The sequence below is a fragment of the Lissotriton helveticus genome, chromosome 5_1 (assembly GCF_964261635.1).
Source record: "Lissotriton helveticus chromosome 5_1, aLisHel1.1, whole genome shotgun sequence".
Taxonomy (NCBI): Eukaryota; Metazoa; Chordata; class Amphibia; order Caudata; family Salamandridae; genus Lissotriton; species Lissotriton helveticus.
Genome location: NC_136065.1, coordinates 2036632198 through 2036657883, shown reverse-complemented (window position 1 = coordinate 2036657883; position 25686 = coordinate 2036632198). Strand labels below are relative to the sequence as shown.

The 25686-nt window shown below is 55.6% G+C and overlaps 1 protein-coding gene across 1 annotated transcript in view; it reads right to left on the bottom strand.

The window, feature by feature from the left end:
- Positions 1–25686, bottom strand: part of LOC144756224 (complement C4-like) — a 1111910-nt gene that overhangs the window by 1001757 nt on the left and 84467 nt on the right. The window contains exon 3 of the mRNA XM_078645841.1: positions 17134–17314. Within this exon, the coding sequence (XP_078501967.1) occupies positions 17134–17314 (181 nt within the window). The remainder of the gene's footprint in view (positions 1–17133; positions 17315–25686) is intronic.

The window sequence follows — 25686 nt, the reverse complement described above, 5'->3', positions numbered from 1 at the left end:
GTTTGGCTGCCCCAGGGTAGAGACTGTTTGCAGGTACCTCTGCTTGTTTAACTGTGGACGTGTGGCTCACTCACCCCCTTTCAAACAATGTCTTTTGTTTTTATTTGTTTAACGCACAGCAAAGGACGTGGCAGGCAGCGGGCCCTGCACAGCTGCGGAGATGTCCTGTGTGCAGTGAGAGCGGGAGGCACGCTGGAGGGGGCCTGGCGCGGTGCTCAGCGTGCGCTGCAGCAAGGGCGCTTCATGCGCGCCTTCTCCGGGAGTGAGGGCGGGCCAGGGCGGGCCGTCACGTGGTGTTTGCCGGGCCTCTCCTGAGGGCCTGCGGCCGGCAGGCGCACCTCCTCCACGTTGGCTGGCGGGAGGCGGCAGGGTAGGGGCCGCGCAGGCGGGGCAGACGAACACTCACCCGCCGGATCTTCTTCAGGCAGCACGTCGGCCCCCACCGGTCCCGAGTCCCGCCGGCTGAAGGCGCTCCCTCGCAGGAGATGCGTGGGCGGGTCTCAGGCGCACGGGGAACCAGGACACCACAGCGGGTAGGCACCGCGGCAGGATGCAGGCAGCAGAGCGACCTGGGGCACCAGGCACGCGTGGGGACTAACACCGGCCTCGTCGCCAATGTAAAGTGGTAAGGTAAGGCCTACCACGTGTGCACCCACACATGTATATACGACACAGACTCTGATATGCAGTTAGCTGGAAAGACCACGAGCGGTCTTCCGCTTGTTTATTTATACCTAGGGGCGAGCCCGCCCCGAGGCTGCGTGTGCGTGCGTGCTAGAAAGGATACATAGTAGGTGAGAGCCCGGGTGGCTCTCTACACTAGCCTCCCCGTGCAGCCCATGAGGTGGGAAGGGTGGAGAAAATAAGAGACAGCATGCGGCCTGCAGCCGCTGCTCAGTAGAAGAGGAGGCTGAATGGAGAGCTGCACCCACCCCGAGGCTGGATACCTCCCGTATTTGGCCTGAAAGGAAATTCTCACCAGGCAGCAGGAAGAGCGAGTGGCGTCTAGCCCGGCCATGGATGATTGATGTGGAGGCTATGGGCATGGTTCCCCGCCGGCAATGGAGGGGAGCGTCAGAGTCAGTGAGGCCAGATGCTGCCCGTGCAACAAAATGTGAGTGCAGCAGTGGGCCCAGCCTTCCACTACTGGTGAAAGTGGTACAACTGGCAGCTTAAGGAGACTGTCCAAACCGGCTCCTCAAGACTCGCAGGCCAGCAGCATGGAAGAGGCGAGTGTGAGAGCAGAGCCCGCCCTGAGACACCGCTACTGCCCGTTGTGCACTCCGGCCTGACCGGAGTGAAAAGAAAGTTATAGCGCAGTGGTGCAAATAAGGTCAAGCAACAGCGGAGGGGCGCAAGGGTGAAAGAAACCTCGAGCGGTGGTCGACAGCACAGTGATTGCAGCGGAGACCGTAAGCGATGGAGGTGACATTAGAAATAAGTGCCCCCCCCCCACGTCCATGAGATATCCAAGCCCGTGGTAACCCCAGAATAGTGTGAGTCAAACGTACCTTGGAGCGTGAGAGGCTAATGATGCCTGGGAATGAGGTCTGTTGCTGCGTGTGATTGGGGATTGCCCATGCTGCAATAAGCGACCAGCAGTGGGCCCAGCTGCCTGTGGCTGGTGAAGGCTGCAGTGGTGAAAAGTGAATCTGCAGACCGCAAGGTACAGAGAGGCAATGCCACCTAGTGGACGTTCTCAGTAAAGCACAGACACATACAATGAGTAGACTGAAATTGCAGACCTGCAGCTAGATACTCCCACCCTCAGCAGAATGGGGAGAACTGCCAAGGCAGAGGAAGAGGACTGCAGTGAGAAAAGGGTAACACAAAGTGACACCGGAGGAGCCATTGAAATTCAATGTTATTGGGGTGACAGGGTACCTACCTAACTTTAACTAGTCAACCCCCAAGACTCTGTATTGCTATCGAGGAAGAAAGGACTGTCTCAGTCAGCAAGTGAGCACTGAAGACATGTTAGGTGGAAAGGCTGCCAGAGCCTGAGAAGGGGAGATGCGGTGACGGCTAGTGGCCACAGGTGGTCACTGCAGCAAGCAAGAACGCAGAAAGGAGCGTCAACAAGGGTGGTTAAAGACAACAGCCCAAAACAGCAAGTCTCCGAAGAGATCGGAGGAAGTGCACAGCAAGTGCACCCAGTGGCGAAAGGAAACCACCACAAGTAGTAAATGAAAGAGCGCAAGGAGAGACGTTGCACCGAAGATTGTACCCCAGACACGGATGGTACGGCCTGCAAGGAAGAGGGTCCAGGTGGTCACCCGGTGTGACTCATCCTGTGAAGATGCCCCGAGTGGATGCTGCAACGAGAGCGCCACGTCAGTGTGGTATTGAGGTGCCGGGAGCGCACCCTCAAGTGAGACGACCTGCCAGAGGGTCGCAGAGAAGAGGACCTGCTAGAGGGTCGCAGAGAAGTCGACCTGCCAGAAGGCTCACGGCGAAGATGACCTGCCAGAAGGTCACGGGGAAGACGACCTGCCAGAAGGTCACGGGGAAGACGACCTGCTAGAAGGTCACTAAGAAGATAACACAGAGGTCTGGCAAGATGACTGAGTAGAGGTTCGTGGAGAGGACCAAAGAAGAGGTCAGAGAAGAAAGACCTGGAATCATAAACTGAAGACCAAGAATGAGTGTAGACAGGAAGAAGGTTCAAACGACGGGTCTGGTCACCGAAGGAAGAGAATGCATTGTCCTAGGGGTAGGACAGGACCAGGGAGACCCGTGTGAAAGGCACGTCACATGGAGAGGCCTGGTCCATGAAGATGAGCAAGAAGATGGAACTAGACCATGTTGCGAAGTGAAAGAAGAAGGAGAAAATTGTGTGGCATGACGCCACCGTGAAGAGACCCGAAGAAGAAAGCACAAGAAGAAATAAAAATAGAGGAGTGTGTAATATGACAACTCGCACACCATAAGGTAAAGGTGACAAGTGCAAGAACATCTGGCATGGAGCACAGTACCTGGAGAACACCGGTGGCGCTTGAAGAAACTACCAAACTACCTATTCACGAGTCTTTGAAACGCCTGGTGATTGCAGAGGCGAGCAGGCTGGACCATTCGTGACATCCACCTTTGGTGTTGAAATGGGAGACTGGACGGTGAGACTGCTCGGACGTCTGGAAGAAGAGGATCTGACCACTCCACACCAGACCGTGGCGACCCAGGGGAAGAGGCCTCAGGGACGACGGTGAGAGCGAGTCCCGCCACAAGAGATGAGTCTACAGCCGCCCTTCCGCAGGTCCCAGGAAGACGAAGATCTTGTGCAACTACCCTTCAGGTGGAGCTAAGGACTTGAAGGCGTGACTTGTAATGCTTTCTCCACACACCTAGCAAGTGGCGTGGGTGTGACATGGCGAAGTACACCCAGTCCAGTGGAAGCCTGGTGAAGAGGTCCTCCGGGATATTTCGTGAGAGGGGACACCCGCGAGACGGGCATCATGGTGAGAGGGATGTGTTGCAACTACTCCACCATTTCGTAGAGAGAAGCAATGCTGCCTGTGTGGAAATCCTACGACAACCAGGACTGATTTGTGAAAAGTAACATCTATCCGATCTCTATCATCACTCTACCTGCTCCGTCACCACAAGAGCTATGCCTAGAAAGACATTGGTGTTAACTTCCATGCCCAGAGCAATGCTGCCTGTGTGGAAATCCTACGACAACCAGGACTGATTCGTGAAAAGTAACATCTATCCGATCTACCATCACTCTACCTGCTCCGTCATCACAAGATCTATGCCTTGAAAGACATTGGTGTTAACTTCCATGCCCAGAGTTGAAAGAGGACCAGACCCGAAGGGCACCAATGAACTGTGCCAAATAGAACTGGTGGTCCTAGCTGATGGTCTTTGCTTTGCTGGCAGCTAAAGAGACTCAGCAGAAGTTTCTGTTATTTATTGTTTTATTCTCTCCCACAGGTTGGACTCTGTTGTTTCATTTTGAATAAACTTTGGGAGGGATGTAGTAATCTACTGATCACTGGTCTAGTTGTTTTAGCACCAGCCACTCCTGAGGGCTGGCTCACACCCCACCCCACACCCATCCAGCACAGGCCTCACTGGACATGTGACCCTGGCAATAAAAGGGGCCGGGCACACGTGCCCCGGGCCAGTTCTACCAGCCAAGTACTGTGTCGGTGTCCCGTCATTTAGCGTGCATGAGGGCCTAGGGCCCTGCACCATTACATTGCCCATATGCTGCGGGAAAGAGAAGGAAGAACTGCAGGGTCTAGCAGGGGACCAGTGTATGCAGGAGGCTCAGGTCCAAAACAGAGGCATTGCAGCTACAGAGCTCCAAGAAAGCAGTTATGAGACCACGGGGACTGACGCTGTCCTTCATGTAGCATGGCTGTACTTAGAAGGCAGTTCTTGAGCATAAAGTGCAGTTTATTTGGGAATAAACCCACTGGCTTTTTTTATTCAAATAATTGAACCTCATGGTCCTATCCATTACATATTCCTTAACATGGGCACATTGGAGCTCGTGGCTTTGTTTCATCTCTGGGGTGGCAGAGTGGTCTAAAGAACGGTGATGGATTAAACCCAGATCTGTTGACTGGGTGTGAGTGTTTGATTGGTTCGGATGCTCCGTCCATCACCACCCCCTTTTGTACCACTTTGTTCGCCATAAGTTGGCAGGGTATGCTCAGACGTGAGTCCCTTGCTCACTTTGCCACTGGATTCAAGCAAACCGGGCTGAAGATGGCTGAAATGCCGGAAACCGGTCCTCGGAAGCTTATTTCCGGTTCAGGGAAGGCATGGCTTGGCAGTTCGGGCTGGACTGTTCCCATGAGGCACGGGGTCAGACTGATTTGCATATGGCCATGTCTGAACTGGGGTGGCAGAGTGGGCTAAAGAACGGTGATGGATTAAACCCAGATCTGTACCACTTTGTGTTAGAAAGGCGACCCCGTGGGAGGCAGAAGATGTCTGGCCGACCACCCCTAGGTCCACCTCCCTTTCGAGAAGTAGCCGAGCGTTACTGAGAGGCCTCCTGGGTGAGGGTCCTCTCCTAGGATCGTACAGCAGAGTAATCACGACACTACAAACGCACACCACACAGGAGGTCAAATTCTTAAGCTTTTATAGATAATAAAGGTTTCTGGTTCTTGGCAGTATATACAGGCAGATCGAGGGATCCGTAAAGTCTCGTAAAGGGGGGTAAGGTAGCGGGACAGTCTCAACCGGGGTGGAAGAAGGGATACCCTACGCACAGCTCTCAATCCTCGAGCTGGGGGTTTCCCAGAGGTCGGGCCGCGGCAGCGCCAGCAGGCTCTCAAGATGGTTTCAGCGAGGTAGGCCGCGGCAGCGCCAGCAGGCTGACAAGATGGTCTCAGCGAGGTGGGCCGCGGCAGCGCCAGCAGGCTCTCAAGATGGTCTCAGCGAGGTAGGCAGCGCCAGCAGGCTCTCAAGATGGTCTCAGCGAGGTAGGCCGCGGCAGCGCCAGAAGGCTCTTAAGATGGTCTCAGCGAGGTAGGCCGCGGCAGCGCCAGCAGGCTCTCAAGATGGTCTCAGCGAGGTAGGCCGCGGCAGCGCCAGCAGGCTCTCAAGATGGCTTCGGGTTACAGGAAGGATGAGTTCGTCTGGTGTCGGCCGTGACAGCGTCAGCAGGGCTTCCAGTCCAGGATACAACTGGGGTCCTGCTCCGGGGCTGGCCCAGATATAGGGCTGGAGTCCTTTGATGTCCGGACCCTCGCGCCTGGGGGCCAGAGGGGCCGGGATGATGGTGTCCAGACACCCAGCAGGGGGGTGAAGCCAGCGCCCAGGGAGGCCGGAGGGCGATCGATACCAGGCGTCCGGGGACGGCTGGGGACCATCGAAACTCCCCTTTCCTCCGGGATCCGTCGAGTGGCCACTCGACCACCTGGGTGGATCCTGGCGCCTCGATGTCGGGGCTTCGCTGGAGCCGGGGCTAGGCAGAGGCCACGTGCCCCTGACGTGGAGGTTCCAAGATGGCGTCGGGGAAGGCCTCGTGTTCGGGCGTGATGGGTCTGGGATGGAGCTAGGCCGGTAGTGTTGATCCGGGATGGTAACCGGACCGGCAATGGTGGTCGTGCAGGGTCGGGCTGGAGGGGCTGCCCGAGGCTGAGTGGAGGGCTGATGTCGTCTGGGGCCCGCCGCGCGGGAGAGGTAGGACCACGCCATGAGGCCGGGTCCAACACGCGTCCCCCCCAGCTGAAGGCAGGGGAGAGTCACCCATCTTCTTGGGGGTTCTCCTCGCCGAGGCGGAAGAATCTGGACAGGCCGTCAGCATTGGCGTGGTCGTTGCCAGGGCGATGTTCTACAGTGAAGTCCATCCCCTGCAGCGTAATGGACCAGCGCAGCAGTTTCGGGTTTTCCCCCCGCATCTGCATCAACCTCCGCAGGGGCTGGTGGTCTGTCTGGACTCGGAAGTGGGTGCCGAAGAGGTAGGGCCGGAGCTTCTTGAGGGCCCACACCACGGCGAAGGCCTCCCTCTCGATGGTACTCCACCGTTGTTCTCTTGCCAGCAGGCGTCGGCTGATGAAGGCCACAGGCCGGTCGACCCCTTCGGGGTTAACTTGTGACAGGACCGCCCCGATGCAGTGCTCCGAGGCGTCAGTTTGGACCACAAACTCTCCGCTGTAGTCGGGGGCTTGGAGCACAGGGGCGGTGCACATGGCAGTCTTTAGCGTCTCGAAGGCTGTTTGGCACGCAGGGGTCCAGTGCACTTTCTGTGGTAGTTTCTTTGAGGTCAGTTCTGTGAGGGGCCCCACAATGCTCCCGTAGTCCTTTATAAATCGCCGATAATATCCAGTGAGCTCCAGGAAGGCTCGGACGGCAGTCTGGGTGACCGGGGGCTCCCAGGCCCGGATGGCGTCTATCTTTGGTTGGAGGGGAGCCACTTGGCTGCTCCCCACTTGGTGGCCCAGATAGGTCACGGACCCTTGGCCTATCTGGCACTTGCTGGCTTTGATGGTGAGTCCGGCCCGGCGGAGGGCCGTCAGGACCTCCCAGAGGTGGGTCAGGTGCTCATCCCAGTGAAGGCTGTACACAGCAATGTCATCTAGATAGGCGGCGCTGTATTCCTCTAGTCCGGCCAGCACCTGGTTCAATAGTCTCTGGAAGGTGGCCGGGGCGTTTTTCATGCCGAAGGGCATCACCTTGAAGTGATAGTGGCCATCAGGGGTCGAGAAGGCCGATCGCTCTTGTGCACCAGGGGTAAGGCCGATCTGCCAATACCCAGCCGTGAGATCGAAGGTGCTGAGGTATTTGGCGGCCCCCAGGCGATCGATCAGTTCATCCGCCCTGGGGATGGGATGGGCGTCGGTCCTGGTGACTGCATTCAGTCCCCGGTAGTCAACACAGAACCGGAGTTCTGGAGCTGTTCCGGGGGTGGCGGCTTTAGGGACCAGGACAACGGGACTAGCCCATGGACTGTCGGAGGGTTCGACTACCCCCAGAGCTAACATCTTGGCCACTTCTGATTGGATGCAGGCCCGAACCCGGTCGGGCACTCGGAAAGCTCGGTGTCTTACCGGCGGGCTGTCTCCGGTGTCTACATCGTGGACACACCACCGGGTGACCCCCGGAGTGAGGGAAAACAGATCCGCAAATTGTCCCAGCAGCTTCCGGCAGTCTTGTTGCTGCTCTGGGGTCAGGGTAGAGGAGAGCCTGACCCCTTCGATGGAACCGTCTTTCTCGGAGGTGCTCATGAGATCTGGCAGAGGTTTGGAGTCGTCTTCAGCTCCGTCATCAGTCGCTAACAGCAGACTTAGTTCAGTGCGGCCAAAGTGCGGCTTGAGCCGGTTAGCGTGTAGAACCCGGAGGGGGTTCCTGGGGGACTCCATGTCCACCAGATAGGTGACGGGGCTCTTGCGCTCCACCACTTTGAAGGGCCCCGTCCATTTGTCCTGGAGGGCACAAGGTTCAACCGGGGACATGACCCAGACCTGCTGGCCTGGCTCGAACTCGATGGACGAGGCGTTCTGGTCATACCAGCGCTTCATTTCCTCCTGGCTGGCCTCTAGGTTGGCCTCGGCAAGTTCCCTGAACTTCCGAGTCTGGTTGCGAAGCGTCAGGAGGTATCGGTAGACATCCGGTGGGGCATCTCGAACAGCTTTCTCCCAGCCCTCCTTGACCAGGCTGAGGGGGCCTCGGACCGGGTGCCCGTACAATAGTTCAAAAGGGCTGAACCCTAGGGACTTCTGGGGTACCTCTCGGTAGGCGAATAGGAGGCAGGGCAGCAGGACATCCCATTTGCGTCGGAGCGGCTCCTCTAGGCCCTTGATCATCCCCTTCAGTGTTCTGCTAAACCGTTCCACTAGTCCATTTCCTTGGGGGTGATACGGGGTGGTGCACTTATAGGTGACCCCGCACTGTTGCCATAGGGACCGCATATGCTTCGATATAAAGTTGGAGCCCCGATCACTCACGACTTCCCGGGGGAAGCCGACTCGGGAGAAGATGCTCATGAGGGCTCGGCCCACCACGGGGGCCATGATGGTTCGGAGGGGGATGGCCTCGGGATAGAGGGTGGCATGGTCCACCAGGACGAGGATGAAACGGTGTCCCTGCGAGGTGCGAGGGTCCAGGGGTCCTACGATGTCTATTCCCACTCGCTCGAAGGGGGTAGTCACCACGGGAAACAGCTGGAGCGGGGCTTTGACTTTCCCCCCGCTCTTCCCGCTGGCTTGACAGGTCGGGCAGGTTCTGCAGTGGTTATGCACATCGTTGCGCATTTTCGGCCAATAGAAATGGGTCACCAGCCGGCTGTAAGTCTTGTCCTGCCCCAGGTGCCCGGCGAGGGGCACATCATGTGCTAAGTTCAGGAGGAAGTCTCTGAATCGGAGGGGCACGACCAGTACCCGGCTGGCCCCTAGTTCGGCAATCTTTTGCTCACTGTAGAGAAGGTCGTTGTCCCAATAGACCCAGTGAGACCCCGCGGGGTCTCCAGCGGCTTGAGTAGCGGCTTGCTGTCGGATTCCCTCGAGGGAGGGGCAGGTTTTCTGTTCCTGCCGGAATTGTTCGCGGGTGGGGCCACCTTCTTGGCGCCATTGAGCTAGTTCTGGAAGGTGGCCGAGCTCGGTGAGATCTTCTTGGCCGTGCCCCTGGGGGCCGGGTTCGGGGTCGGCGTCCTCGGGGACGGCGGGCGGCGGAGGTGCGGGCCACTCCGGCTCCTCGGTCGGGGCTTCCTACGTTGGGGTGGAGGCTCGGGCGGACATGGAGCGGGTGGTCGCACAGACCCACTCGGGAAGGCCTAGCATCCCCAGGTGCTCTCTCCGTTCGACGCCGGCCCAGGGGGAACTTTCCAGGTCGTTCCCAAGGAGGCAGTCCACGGGGGCATCGTCTCGGACAGTCACTTTCAGCATGCCCGACACTCCTCCCCACTCGAAGGGGATGCGGGCCATCTGGCACAAAGTCTCCGATTAGTCCGCCGACCGGACTGGGCACAGGACGTTAGGAAGGATCTGTTCAGGGGTCACCAGATGGCAGCGGACCGCCGTCACGCTGGCTCCAGTGTCCCGGAGGGCTTCGGCCCGGCGTCCATTGATGGTGACCCACTGGCGGTATTTCTGGGTGTTGCCTGGGATCGGGTCTCGGGGAACAGGTCGTGAGTACCCAGGCATGCTAAGGTCATAGCGGCGGGCTCCCATTCGGCCTGCTCGTGGTTGTCGTCCTCTTCCTCGCTTCTTTCTTCACCCAGGGCGGCGGCCGCGATCTGGCGGTTTGGGGGACCGGTGGTGCCGGGTCGCTGGTTCATTGGGCAGAGAGGGTCATTCGCGTAATGGCCCTGTCGCTGGCATCTGTGGCACGTAACATTCGGGCGGGGCCCGGGTCTGGCTGGGGGGCCCCCTCTTCGGCCCAGGGATGGCGACGTGGAGGTAGGGGAGGACCCCTGGGGGGCGTCCCGTCCCCGGCTCTGGCCTCCTCCGCCGCCTCGTGGTCGGTGGTTACCCGGGGATCCCCGGCCGTAGTCTCCCATCGGACTCCGAGGAACTCGGGTGCTCACCCATCTATCCGCCTCGACAGCGAGCTTTCGTGGTTCAGTTAGTTTGCTGTCAAGGAGGTGCTGCCGTAGTTCAATGAAGCAGTTATTGGCCAGATGTTCCCATGGAATGAGGTCGACCAATTGCTGGTAGGTGGTGGCCTGGCAGCCTCTGATCCACCCCTCGAAGGCTCTGCTGTAAAAGTTTACGTACTCCACCCATGTGGTACCGGGGATTTTTTTGCAGTCTCGGAATCGCTGCCGGTACATCTCGGGGGTGAGTCCGTAGCGAGTGAGGAGGGCGGTCTTCATGTGCTCGTACGAGGTCATCTCGGTATCAGGGAGCTCAAGATGGTCTCAGCGAGGTAGCACGCGGCAGCGCCAGCAGGCTCTCAAGATGGTCTCAGTGAGGTAGGCCGCGGCAGCGCCAGCAGGCTCTCAAGATGGTCTCAGCGAGGTAGGCCGCGGCAGCGCCAGCAGGCTCTCAAGATGGTCTCAGCGAGGTAGGCCGCGGCAGCGCCAGCAGGCTCTCAAGATGGCTTCGGGTTACAGGAAGGATGAGTTCGTCTGGTGTCTGCCGTGACAGCGTCAGCAGGGCTTCCAGTCCAGGATACAACTGGGGTCCTGCTCCGGGGCTGGCCCAGCTATAGGGCTGGAGTCCTTTGATGACCGGACCCTCGCGCCTGGGGGCCGGAGGGGCCGGGATGATGGTGTCCAGACACCCAGCAGGGGGGTGGAACCAGCGCCCAGGGAGGCCGGAGGGCGATCGATACCAGGCGTCCGGGGACGGCTGGGGACCATCGAAACTCCCCTTTCCTCCGGGATCCGTCGAGTGGCCACTCGACCACCTGGGTGGATCCTGGCGCCTCGATGTCGGGGCTTCGCTGGAGCCGGGGCTAGGCAGAGGCCACGTGCCCCTGACGTGGAGGTTCCAAGATGGCGTCGGGGAAGGCCTCGTGTTCGGGCGTGATGGGCCTGGGATGGAGCTAGGCCGGTAGTGTTGATCCGGGATGGTAACCGGACCGGCAATGGTGGTCGTGCAGGGTCGGGCTGGAGGGGCTGCCCGAGGCTGAGTGGAGGGCTGATGTCGTCTGGGGCCCGCCGCGCGGGAGAGGTAGGACCACGCCATGAGGCCGGGTCCAACACGTTGTTCGCCATAAGTTGGCAGGGTATGCTCAGACGTGAGTCCCTTACTCACTTTGCGACTGGATTCAAGCAAGCCGGGCAGAAGACGGCTGAAATGCCGGAAACTGGTCCTCGGAAGCTTATTTCCGGTCCAGGGAAGGCATGGCTTCGCAGTTCGGGCTGGACTGTTCCCATGAGGCACGGGGTCAGACTGATTTGCATATGGCCATGTCTGAACTGGGGGGCAGAGTGGACTAAAGACTGGTGATGGATTAAACCCAGATCTGTTGACTGGGTGTGAGTGTTTGATTGGTTCGGATGCTCCGTCCATCACCACCCCCTTTTGTACCACTTTGTTCGCCCTAAGTTGCCAGGGTATGCTCAGACGTGAGTCCCTTGCTCACTTTGCCACTGGATTCAAGCAAGCCGGGCTGAAGACGGCTGATATGCCGGAAACTGGTCCTCTGAAGCTTATTTCTGGTCCAGGGAAGGCATGGCTTGGCAGTTCGGGCTGGACTGTTCCCATGAGGCACGGGGTCAGACTGATTTGCATATGGCCATGTCTGAACTGGGGTGGCAGAGTGGGCTAAAGAACGGTGATGGATTAAACCCAGATCTGTTGACTGGGTGTGAGTGTTTGATTGGTTCGGATGCTCCGTCCAACACCACCCCCTTTTGTACCACTTTGTTTCATCTCTAGTCACTCCAAATCATGTGAGGCCGTTGGATTGTTTCAGACTCCCTGCACCTCCCAAACACAGCCAAAACTCGCTAATGTTCATTGTCGTAACCCGGGTACTCCTTATTCCCCATGCCGCTGAAACCTCCTTGTTCCACTATTATCAAAGCGCCTTGTTAGGCCAACTAATGGTTTCTAAGTGCCTTAATGCCCCACTCGGCTTAGCTGTTACCTTCTTTTGTGACCTACTGAGTTCCCAATTTTCTTTCTGAGTTTATCGCTGTAAAGCTGATTAGACATTCTGGTTATTGTACTTTTGATTCTACCTTTAGAGCCAACACAATCCTTTTGTTTTTCAGATATTGGGCCGCGCTGGATGATTTTCCCCTGCAGACACAAACATTTAACCCATCTCTCTTGTCATTGTTCCCTCCTTGTATTTTATAATGGCCTAGTAAAGTGAACCTTGTTTTGTCCTTTATTCCAGCCTTGCATTTTATAATGACCTTGTAAATTGAACCTGGTTTTGTCCTTTCATCATTTGGCACTTAGGAAAACAACATGGACGTTTTAGAGCACTGTTTCCCTTCCCCGCATCCAGGTGGAACTGCTACTGGCCTCCCTCTGCAATGTGCTGCATGGCTAAATACTTATAAGACCCCCAAAAGCGAGACCGATTACATTGCAAATGCTTGTTATACATTGGAGTGGAGTTTTTATTGTGTTGTGTTTTCTACTGATTATTTTTTCTGCTATTGCGAAATGCTTTACTTATTTCTCCTAAGTTAAACCTGTCAGCTCTGTGCTAAGGCTAGCAAAGGTTGAGCACAGGTGAACCTAGTAAGAAATAGAGCCATTATTACTTGAAAAGGGCTAGGCCCACTTCAACTAATAATGCAACTAATAATGCACATTCTCACAGTGCCTGGTTTTTGTAAATTTAAACACGGCCTTGCTCTGAAACACCGTGCCATGTCAAATGTAATTGCCACCCTAAGCAATGTATCATGAGAAATAAGGCCATTAGGGATGATACAGTGTTTCTGTAAAACAATAAACCACAAGTACTGTGTTTCCAGGAGAAATAGAATACCATAGTTAAGGTCTGTAATGAAATAAAACTCCACCAATATTGTATTACAGAGCAGGACTTCTTGAAAAAATGGAGAATGGTTAACCATAGAAAATACTGTGTCAACCAAGCAGCTATATGGTTATACCACACCAATACCCTCGACCCTGGTCACAGGCCAGGTCGCTCCCCCACCACGTCAGCACCACCCTTGCTGCCCCATTGCTGCCTCTACTTTCCCGCCGTTTTTTCTCCCGCCTCCCGCTCCCGCCGCTGCCTCCCTTGCGGCCCCGCCCCTGTGCCTGATTGGACCCCGTGCCTCCTCCCACCTGCTCCTACCTCCCTCGCCCCTCTTAATGGAGGCCACTGCGCGGACGCGCCGCAAGCCAGTCTGCGCCCGTCCGCGCCTGGACCACGCCCAGCGCCAGAACCCCTGGCCCCCGCCGAAGCCAAGCTGCCCGACTGAGATACGACTCCACTGCCCTCAACGCACTCAACACCGGACGACCACCCACCTGCTACCAAGCCACCCCGAAGCGCACCCATGGACCCTTCACCTGCCAAGCCTGCAAATTCACCTGCCTCTGTACCTGCACTCCACCCACCAAACACAGCAACGACAACAACAACCACCTCAAGTGCATCCTGCTCAACACCCGCTCCGTCCACAAACACGCCGTCGAACTCCTCGACACAACAGCTCCAGACGTCGCCTTCCACACGGAAACCTGGATGAATGCCTCCTCGGCCCCCGACATCGCCATAGCCATCCCGGATGGCTACAAAATCACCCGGAAGGACCGGAGGAGGAGTCGCCATCATCTACAGGAACACCATCAGCGTCACGACCAATGCCGAAGACACACTCACGCCGCCGAACACCTACACTTCCAGATCCACACCGACCCCCAGACCACCCTCAGAGGAACCCTCATCTACCGACCCCCGGGCCCACGAACACAATTCAGCGAGACCATCGCCGACTTCATCAGCCCGCACGCCCTAGCCTCTCCAGAGTACATCCTCCTAGGGGACCTGAACTTCCACCTGGAGAAAAACAACGACAGCAACACCACCACCCTGCTCGACAACCTCGCCAACCTCGGACTCAAGCAACTGGTGGACATGCCCACCCACCTCGCCGGTCACACACTCGACCCCATCTTTTCCGCCAGCAACCTCGTCTCCTTCAGCCACTCCTCCGGACTACACTTGACCGACCACAGCTGCTTCCACTTCACCTTTAAAAGACCACCTCCCACCACCAGACAAGACAGATCCCCCGCAGATGCTGGAGCAAAGTCACCACAGACCAACTGACCGCATCGCTGAGCCAAAACCCACCTGCCGACACCCCCGACACCCACGACGCAGCACACAACCTCGCACAGTGGATCACCAACTGCGCCGACGACCTCGCCCCTCTGAAGAAACCCCCCCCAGGCAAGACTAGCAACAGAAAAACCACATGGTTCACAGACGCCCTCAAAATCGCAAAGAAATCGTGCAGATCCCTCGAAAAAGCCTGGCGCCACAAGCGGACACAAGAAAACATAGCAGCCCTCAAGAGCGCCACCCGCGAATACCACCAGATGATCCGCACCACCAAAAGGACATCATTCAAAGAGCGGTTGGACAACAATGCCCACAACAGCAAGGAACTCTTCAAAGAGCTCTCCAATCCCAGCGCCAGCAACAACGACATCTCACCGTCACAAGACCTCTGCAACTCCCTCGCCACATTCTTCCACCGCAAGATCACAGACATACACGACAGCTTCGGACCCCAGACCCCGCCCCCAACCACCAAACCAATGACTCCAGCATCAACGCATGGACCCCCATCAGCACCGAAGACACCACCCGCGTCATGAACAGCATCCACTCCGGATCCCCCTCCTACCCATGCCCTCATCATATCTTCAACAAAGCCGACACCATCATCGCACCCCACCTCCGGAACGTCATTAACAACTCCCTCACGTCAGTCACATTCCCTGAAAGCTGGAAACACGCAGAAATCAACGCCCTACTGAAGAAACCAACAGCGGACCCCAAAGACCTCAAGAACTTCCGCCCCATCTCTCTCCTCCCCTTCCCGGCTAAAGTCATCGAGAAGACCGTCAACAAACAACTGACAGCATTCCTCGAAGAAAACAACCCACTCGACCCATCCCAGTCCGGATTCTGATCCAACCACAGCACCGAGACCGCCCTCATCGCAGCCACCGATGACATCAAGACCCTGATGGACAACGGAGAGACATGCGCCCTCATCCTCCTCGACCTCTCGGCAGCCTTTGACACCGTCTGCCACCGCACCCTAATAACCCGCCTCTACAACACTGGGATCCAAGGAAAGACCCTAGACTGGATCACATCGTTCCTCTCCGACAGAACCCAGAGAGTCCGCCTCCCACCCTTCCGCTCCGAGGCCTCCACGATCATCTGCGGCGTACCCCAGGGCTCCTCACTCAGCCCTACCCTCTTCAACATCTACATGAGCCCCCTCGCCGCCATCGCACGCAAACACATCAACATCATCTCTTACACCGACGACACCCAACTGATACTCTCCCTCACCAAAGACCCCCTCACCGCCAAAGCCAACTTCCAGGACAGAATGAAAGATGTCGCAGAATGGATGAAGCTCAGCCGTCTGAAGCTCAACTCGGACAAGACGGAAGTCCTCATCCTCGGACAATCCCCATCCGCCTGGGACAACTCCTGGTGGCCCACGACGCTGGGCACCGCACCGATACCCACGGACCACGCACGCAACCTGGGATTCATCCTGGACTCCTCCCTCACGATGACCAAGCAAGTCAACGCAGTCTCGTCCTCATGTTTCAACACCCTGTGCATGCTCCGAAAGATCTTCCGGTGGATCCCCACCAAAACCAGAAAGACGGTCACCCAGGCCCTCGTCACCAGCCGACTGGACTACGGAAACGCCCTGTACGCAGAAACCACAGCCAAACTTCAGAAACGCCTTCAACGCATACAGAACGCCTCCGCACGACTCATCCTCGACATCCCTCGCCACAGCCACATATCTGCCCACCTGAGAAACCTGCACTGGCTCCCCGTCAGCAAGAGGATCACGTTGAGGCTGCTCACCCACACACACAAAGCGCTCCACGACTCGGGCCCCGAATACCTCAACAATCACCTGTCATTCTACACTCCCACCCGCCAGCTCCGCTCCACCAGCCTCGCCCTCGCCACCGTCCCTCGGATTCGCAGAACCACCACCGGAGGAAGATCGTTCTCCTACCTGGCAGCCAAGACATGGAACTCCCTCCCCGCACACCTACGACTGACCCAGGACCATCTCACCTTCAGGAAACACCTCAAGACCTAGCTATTCGAGCAGTAGCGGCACCCCCTCCCCCCCTTCAGTGCCTTGAGACCCTCACGGGTGAGTAGCGCGCTTTACAAATTGATTGATTGATTGATACCTTTATCATATTGCTCCATATCAGCAGAATACCATTATACAGTTCGTTTTATTGACAAATCATTGGTGCCAGGAGCGTTATTCCAATTAGTTACATTGGAAGCAAATGAGAAAAGCTAATCACAGAATACACAGGATTGAAACAATGGTGCCATGCTGTCATGAAGCAATTTCACAACCCTAACTTAAATACTGCAAAACACAAAGTTATTACTGGGCTGATCCTTTGCAGCATAAAGCAGACGCTGAGCAGCATCCTTGCCTCACTGTACAATGGCATCCTTATCCGCCTTGATGCCTGCACATGCTAGTCTGAGTTTAAAGCCTGATGCAGACTTCTCTGGACAGTAAATGAGCTTAACCCATACTGAGACTTGCCAAACTATCCACTTTCCAAGTGAACTGTGACACATGAACATTAATTGGCTCTCAATCATCAGTCTATGCCAGCCTCCATGTTGTAGGCGTTGGTGGTTGTTATATAAAATCCCAGTATAAACATTTGATCTCTCGATCCATAAAATACACTCAATTTGCACCCAGAGAAATGAAAGGTAAACACAGATCTCCATGTTAAAATAATTAGAAGCAGTTTATTATGGGGAGTTGGTCGACATTTGAACCTCTGAATTGGAATAAGCAGAAAGTGCTACAAGTAAAACACTTTAAAGGACTCTTTGTTAGTGATTATGCAGCATAACTCCCCAAAAGTTATCTGGGGGCGCTGCAGCACCTCCTTCACCCCTAATTCCAACACCTTAGTGCCAGTAAAAAAAATCATGTTATAGTGATCAAAGCCCTCAGACGAAAGCATTTATTCAAAGAGAGTCACTTACCCTCCTGGGCGGGTGTGTAGATGGGCTTTTCCGTCTGAATGAACAGGTACCCCTTCTTGGTGGAGAGCAGGATGGGAACCTTTCTAGCTTTCGGAAACACAGGGCCTGTAGCAACCAGTTGTATGTATTTTTGCTTCTTCAGAATTTCAAGTTCGCAAGTTTTCACTTGCTGGGCTGTGACCTGTGAGAGGAGAGACCAGAAACTGTCAGGTGCAGTTGACAACTGGAAATAGTGTGATGTAGAAACTTTGCAGTGGCATCATGTCCAGAGAACTTATGCTTTGCAGATCCTTCAGGTTATCAAGCCTAGTAAAGCAGGGCTCCTTGGAAGATAATTCACTTGGTTGTGCACCTACATGAGAATTCCATGGAGTCCAAGACACAGTTTCATATCCCAGAGGGGTGATGCCGCTTGTGGACGTCAGGGCTCCTCACAGTGGACAAGCCATATTTGAGCGTGTGCTCTGTATCTAGAACACCCAAGCTTCAAACCTCACGGCCTCAAAAAGAGCAGCCAGTAGAGCAGTTACTGCGTGGGATGGTCTTCCTCCCACGCTGGTTCCATGAAACAGCAGGGACGGCAGTGGGTACAGGACGATAAAAGCGCTACCACGCTGCTTGCATCAAGGTTCTACTTACCCATGGCAAAAACAACAGTTGATGGACAGAATGCAGAACAATGTCATACATTCACCACAGTACAGAGATCTGGGCCTAAATCCATCGTTTTTTTGCTCACCATGCCATTCCAGTTTGAACCCAGCCATATGCAAATCAGTCTTGACTCTGTGCCTCATGGGAACAGTCCAGCCCGAACTGCCAGGCCAGGTCCTCCCTGGACTGGAAACAAGCATCCTAGGACCGGTTTCTGGCTTTCAGCCCTCTTCAGCCAGGATAGCTTGATTCCAGTGGCATGAAAAGCACGGGACTTATGTCTGAGCATACCCGTCCCACTTGGGGTGACAAATGCAAAAACAACAGTTGATGGACAGAATGCAGAACAATGTCATACATTCACCCAAGTACAGAGATCTGGGCCTAAATCGATCATTTTTTTGCTCACCATGCCATTCCAGTTTGAACCCAGCCATATGCAAATCAGCTTGACCCTGCGCCCCATGGGAACAGTCCAGCCTGAACTGCCAAGCCAGGTCCTCCCTGGACTGGAAACAAGCATCCTAGGACCGGTTTCGGGCGTTCAGCCCTCTTCAGCCAGAATAGCTTGATTCCAGTGGCATGAAGAGCACGGGACTCACGTCTGAGCATACCCGTCCCACTCGGGATGACAAATGCAAAAACAACAGTTCAACAGTTGATGGACAGAATGCAGAACAATGTCTACCACTATCTCAAAAACGGAAGATAATGGATTATGCTCACTCTCTATCCGCTATGTTCATGTCCCGTAGGACATGCCAGAACTGGCAATTTAATAGGAAATAGTCAATACGGATCAAGCTGGTGCCATTGTTAAAAGTAGATACACCAGCTCTATCTGAATGTGTTCTTCCATTTACGGCCCTTTCTCCATACCGAGAAAGTTCATCTGGATTACCACCTCAGTCCATTTTTTTTACTGGGATTAGATCCAATTTGGGTATTCTCCAAAAATCATCTTCCTCATCTGTAAAACTAGAGTTGCCATTTAGAAGGGGCTCGAAAGTCATATTAAAATCACCCGCTATTTTTACTTCTGCGCCCCTGGAATGTTGGTCAAGCAGTGTTTCCAGAGCTGCTAACACCTCGGTTTTCCTACCCTTTGTCCCCCGTGCATAGATGTTAAAGACATCAATCTTTTCGCCCTCTCCCCACCTCAGCCTGAGTGCAAACATTTCCTTATTGTGGGACTCAAGGACCTGCACCACAAAGCCAATTTCTTGACAAACCCAAATGGTTAACCCCCTTGAGGGTTGGCCTTTGCCACCAGCAAATGCGGGGACGTGGAAATTTAGATAACCTATACAGTGGATTGGATCTGTCAACCAGGTTTCCTGAAAAATGCAGACATCATGTTGTACAACAATTGACTGCCAATCTGGAGATATAATCTTAGTTTTTAGGCCAGCTACATTCCATGACATCACAGATAAACCAACCACTAAATTCTTGCCTGGACATAGAGGTGTCGCATTGTTCACAAAATTGCCTGAATAGATGGGTGGCTATCCAGCTCCCCTAGTTAGCAGCGTGTTACTTTCAGGGGGTATAATACTCCACCTCACTGGGTTGGTGGAAAGAATTACTAGGTAGTCTACTTAACCAGGTGGTATCATTGGTGCCTGTGGCCTTTTGAGGCGCAATCAGCAGTCAATCATTAGAATCTAGATTTGAAGATCCATCTGACAGCAGGCCACCTAGCCCTGTAGAGCAACCCTGTCCACTTACAAAAGGGATGCGTCTAAACTGAATCAGGGAATGGATCAGAAGACGTTCAAAACTCCAGAGCTAGCAGATTTTCAACTAGTTCCTGATCTTTTAATATTAACTCAATACAATCTAGGGAGTGTGTCTGGAAAGAAAGTCTGCAAGCTCTAAGGATATCTTCTCTAATAATCAAGCAACATCCCCATACGTGACGAATCCAATGAATTGCCTTATTAGTGAGGGTGTCCACATTTTCTCTACTAATCCTACTATCGTATTTGGGGACGTTAACCATATAGATTTTTGGCGCCTGATGCAAATTTGGACCTAGCAGTGAAATACTTTGTTGCCTATGGTTGTTTGGAAAGGTCCCTGAGCCTAGTGTGGCAGAACACCTAGTTTGTACTTGCAGTGGTTCTGAATTTAAACTAGGCGCATGAATAAGACACCCTGATGGTATAGGCTCTATATTAGGTCTATTTTCTCCCCCCATGTTATGATGAAGTAGAGTATTATCCTTACTATGAGCAGTCTTTGAAGAAATAGCCTGACTACGTTCATGACGGTTTATCTGTGTGTATTGATCGGGCTGCTTTGCCCTACAATTGGGAACATCTGAGTAGACAGGGATCCTTTGTGTCAAAAGATCAACCATCGAGGTCAGTTCTATCAACTTTGTTCGCATAAGTGTTACCTCTGTTTTTAATTCGCTAATAAGATAAGGTAAACCCTGGTAATCAATGTTATTGTGTGATTTGGTTATGGGAGGCGGACTACGAAGCGGCGTCGGGGGATTATTCAAATAGTCATCAGCCCTTTCTTTCTCTTGATGATCTATGAGAGGTGAAAACCTGTTTGTACGTACAACCACTCTTTCCCCAGCCTCTATGGTACCGGACTTTCCCACCCCTGGATCTACAGCTTCTGCAACAAATCCCTCCATTTCGGGGTCTGTAGTATATCCCCTCTTTTTTTAATGAAACATTGCGGGGATTGTTATAAGCTGTCCTACAATGTGTTCATCCTGATGGGAAGAGCCTATGGTTGATTCGGTGTTAGAGGCTTGGATAGGTGTATTGCTAACTAGGATATCCTCACATCCACTAATCAGCATATCTATTCTATCTATAGTACAGTTATTAGCTGGGGTCTTCTGTCTTAGCGCTTTCCTCACCCTTTTCCCCCTTGTATTCTCTACCACCATCCCCTCCACCCTGTGCTCTGCTATTCCCATCCATTGATTTCCCTTTCCCCATGTTCAGTCTTTTCAGTGTCCCAAAAAATATGAAGGCTTGACTGAGTCTATTGGATGGCTGCTAGCAAACTGTTCTTCACTAAGGCTGTCAGTGGGTAATGATCAGCGCAAACAAATCGGGTGACTCACTCAGGCGACAAGGCCCTGCTGGAGCTAGTTTGAACAGAATCTCACGGCAGGTGCAGGAGGAAGCAGAACCAAGAGCCCTGGCCCAGCCCAGCCTCTTTCGGGCGATGATGGGCAAGGACGGGCCCGCCCTTGGCCCGGGGTTCACCCTCGCACTTTCCGCACTGCGGGAGGCAGCTGGCACATTTAAACAAGCGCCTCCTGGTGCTTGGGAGTGACAGGATGATGCAGTGCTGACCGTGTGATCAATTATAAATTGAAAGCATCCCTTCGAGCACACTAATGTTTGGGGTGATTATCCTCCGTATGTTAAGAAAAACATGTTCATTTGAGTTGATGATATGAAGATTTTATTGACTTCAATTCAATTTTGTCAACGCTTGTTAAATCACATGTGTCGATAAAGTTTTTTTCATTTTAAACATTTTTGCATCCGCCGTGTGGAGTGGCGTTCCTATGATCAGAGGCACTTTTGTTGTGATTTATAACGCGGCGGCCTCAGCCGTGGGGACTGCACCGCCCAGGAACTTTGAAATGGGTCTACATGGCTGTGACTTTCCAGTTTGTGTGCAGCGCACGTGAACTCTTAAAATTTGGGCAGCTGCATTTGGAGGTCTGGGGCCCACCAGAGGGCTGTTGACAATAAATAAAGAAGGCACAAATCAAATTAAAGGCTTTTGTGACGAACCCTACTTGAAGGGTAAAATCATGCGACTACAGCGCCCAGTATGCATCACTGGAGATAGCATACATTAAAAGGAGAAATGATGTTGTGGCCGGTTTCGTCAATTGCTGCCTACCCCATGAGGAAGAAGCATGTTGCTTCGAAACGCGTAGGGGACTGAATTACCGGCTTTTGAAATGCAGATGCAAAGAATGGGGCTTTGCGGGGGGTGGCCGACCGGAGGGAGGCTCGCCCCCCCGGGGATTTTGGGGCTCCGGGAGGAAGGGGAGGGGTACAAGGAGGCAGGACACAGGAAGGACTTTTTGGGCTGGTTGGGCTGGGTGGCAGTCTTTTGGGCTCCTTTTGGGCTAGGGGATACATAAGCGGCCATTTTAGGTCACTTGTCACCATTATTTGGGACAGTGACACAGCAGCCGGTCTAGGTTAGGAGTTTTTTGTTGTGGAGTTAGAGTTTTCTGTTAGTGTGGCAGTCGTTTAGGTGCTGTGTGTTAGTTTGAGGAAGAGCGTCTTAGACTCACTTGGTTTCGTGGCTGTTTGTTTTGGCGGCGGTCGGTGACGCGGAGAGCAGGCGAAATGGCGGCGGAGGATATGTCTGATCCGAGGGTGCGGGAGGCTCTTCGCTTGCTGGGAGAGGCCGGGAGGACCGATCTGTTGCGCACCGGAGTGCGGGTAAGGCCACCGCGGCGCGCTGCTGATGGCGCCGCGGCAGCTGTGGCGGCCTGTGACCCACCGCGGTCACGTGTGCAGAAGGGGGAGGGGGCGGGAGCCGCGAAGAGGGCGGCGCGAGGTGGCGGACTCCTGGCGGCTGGGGCGCCGAAGCGCAAGAAGGCTCCGGGGAAGAAGCGCGGTCCGTGCAGGAAGGCACCGCTGGTCTTTGTGGGAGATGCGGTAGGGTTGGGGGAGGGCGGACATGACGGGGAGGCGGGGGGGGGAGGGCCCTGAAGGAGCGGGAGCGGAGGTAGTCGGGGGTGTAGGGCCTGCTAGTGACGCGAGGGAGGGGGTGGGCGAGGGACGCGAGGGGGGAGGGGCCGGGGGCCTGGGGATACTGGTGGTAGAAGACGGGGGGGGTCTGGAGGGGGAAGGGGGCGAGGGGCTGTTGGAGGGGGGGCAGGGGGGTACAGGGGAGGCGGGGCATGGTGTTTTGGAGGGGGTTGGGGGGGTTTCACCGCTGCTCATTGAGGAGACAGAGGGGGAGGAGGAGGAGGGGGTGGGGGGTGAGAGTGGGCAGGAGGTGGTGGACGATGAGGAGGAGCAGGACAACCCGATAGGTGGTGGATTGGTATCCCTGGGTGGGGGTCGGGGGGTGCTGGGGGGAGGGGGTGCGCAAGGGGGTAGGAGGGTGCAGGTGGGGGGTTGGGGGATGCGCCGGGGGGTGGGGGAGGAAGGGGGTGGGGAGAGGTTTTTTGGGGGACGTAGCGGGGGTGCGTACAGTTTTGAAGGTGCGGGAGGGAGCAGCAGGGGGGATTTGCGTGGGTGGGGTGGGTGGGGGGATGTGGGGGGAGGACAGTGGGGCGGCCCGGGCGGGGTGGGAAGCTGGGGGTGGGGGGAGAGTGGGTGGGGGGGTCGCCCGGCGTGGAGGGGCGGACATTCTGCGACAGGGGGGAGAGGCGGTTGGGAAGGTAGTGGTGATGGTTATGCCCCGGCTTGCTGGACTTCCCCGTTTTTCTCTTGGCAGGAGCAGTGGGGGAGGGGCTCGGGTGAGCAGCATGCGGCTCCACCCCGCCGAGTGGATGGGCCGGCTCTGCCTAGTACGGGCGGTCGCGCTCCAACGAGGGACCTGGGGTGGTCGGAGCGAAGATGGACGGAAAGCAGCTCTCCAGCGCCCCCCTCCCGATGGGTCGATCCGGCCGCCGGGGGACGGGGATGGAGCAACGAGGCAACGGTTTCTTCTGCTTACCAACATGAGGGTAGACGGAGAGTGAGTGTAGATCTGGGGGCCTTGATGACGGAGTGTAGGGCCAGAGCAGGGTTGAGTAGGGTGTCTACTGGTAGGATTGTGGCGGCAGAAGCAGTGAGTGCGGAGTTGGAGTCGGAGGAAGACGGGGAGTTGCGGGAGGACGGGGAGGTTTGTAATGTTGTTGCCAGTGTTTTGCAGGAATGCCCCCGGCAAGTGGTGCCGCGAGTGACGGCCCCCCCTGTGGATCTGGTTAGGCGGCGGGATCCGGTGAGGACGCCAGCCTTGACGCCAGGTAAGACCAGTACGGGGTCGGGGAGTGGCTTGGGCACGCCTCAAGGAGGCAAGGCGGGGGGAAGTGGTGTTGGAGGACACCACGTGTCAGTGGGGACGGATGCGGAGGGTGGGGATACGGTGAGACTGGTGAAGGGTAGGTATGTGATGGATGCCGGCGTGTGTACTGAAGCGAGTTGCGGCTCGGCGGGGTTGGGCGAGTCCTCCAGTGCGTTAGTGGCGGCGAGTGGTGGAGCGACGGGGAGCGGCGAGGGCCCGGTTGCGAGCGCGGCGGCGGGGATCGCGGGGGCGGATGGGGGGTCAGGTGGAGCGGCTGCGTCGAGTGTCGGGGGGAAAGAGAGCTGCGACGTTCTGGTGAAGAAATTGCCGTACATGGGAGTGGCGAAGCCGTTGGGGGCGCATTTGTCTTTGGCGACCAGGAAAAAGATTTGGAAGGGGGAGTATGTTGAGATATTTAGGTTACTACACAGGGAGTTGATGGCAAAAGAAGGGTCGAAGGAGGAGGAACAGGAATTGGCACGGCGGCCGAGGGTGCCGGTCACTATTGAGAACTGGTCAGCGGCATTCTTAATCTATGCGAGCGTTTATTGCGAGAAGTATCCTGACCGGGCGGTGGCGCTGTTGAAGTACATGGACGTGGTACGGAGGGCGCAAGTGACTTACGGTGGCAATGCGTGGTCGCATTACGATGAAGAGTTTCGGGCGCGTATGGCGTCGGACCCGGAGGCGAAGTGGGGGGAGTTGGATGCGGACCTTTACCAGCAGACAATGAGTGGGGCGAAATTTGGCCGCACGATTTACACGGCCAGTGGTTTGCCACTGACTTCCACGCCCTTTTCGGCTCGCCCCACCCGTGGGGGGGTGGGGCCGGGGGGAGCCGGGAGCTTCCAGAGCGGGGGGCCCTGTTGGGACTTTAACAGGGGTTCCTGTCTCCGGCAGACGTGCAAGTTTAGGCACGAGTGCTCCTCGTGTGGTAAAAGACATCCCGAATCGCGCTGCTGGGGGCTTTGGGGAGGCCCCTCACAGGGTCAATTCCCGGCTCCCGGACCCGGCAGGGGGAGAGGGGGGGGTAGAGGGGGGGCGAGTACCTTGGGAAAAGGCTCGTACTCCGGTTAGGCTGGATCGGTTGGAACCACTCTTGGAGGTGTATCCGCGGGCGGATGATGCGTCGGTGCTGCGTCGAGGTTTCAGGGAGGGTTTCCGGTTGGGGTACGAGGGTCCGCGGATTGCTCGTTGGGCGGAGAACCTGAAGTCTGTGAACGCGCACAAGGGCATCGTCCGGGAGAAGCTTTTTAAAGAGGTGAGAGAGGGGAGGATGGCGGGACCTTTTGTGGTGGCACCTTTGGAGGATCTGATCATTTCGCCCATTGGTGTGGTCCCGAAGAAAGAGCAGGGTCAATTCCGCTTGATTCAACATCTCTCGTGGCCGGAGGGCGCGTCGGTGAACGATTTTATATCGGCAGACTTGGCGTCGGTGTCCTACTCGTCCGTGGACGTTGCGAGAAAACTGGTGATGACGGCGGGACGAGGGGCGCTCATGGCAAAATGCGATGTGAAATCGGCATTCAGGTTGCTGCCGGTTCACCCGGAGGATCATCAGTTGCTGGGAATACAGCTGGACGGGTTGATTTTCGTGGATAGAGCGCTTCCGATGGGGTGCTCTGTGTCATGTGCCTTGTTCGAGCGATTCAGTTCCTTCTTGCAGTGGGCTTTTTCCTGGCGCACAGGCTCTGAGGCGATTACGCATTATCTGGACGATTTCTTCCTGGTGGGTACCCCTGGTTCAACGGACTGCCAGCAACAGCTGTGTAGTTTTATGGACTTAATGAAGTACTTGGGGGTGCCTTTGGCGCCAGAGAAGACTCAAGGGCCCAGCACGGTGCTGTCGTTCCTCGGGATAGAGCTCGACTCAGCGGCCATGGAAGCACGCCTGCC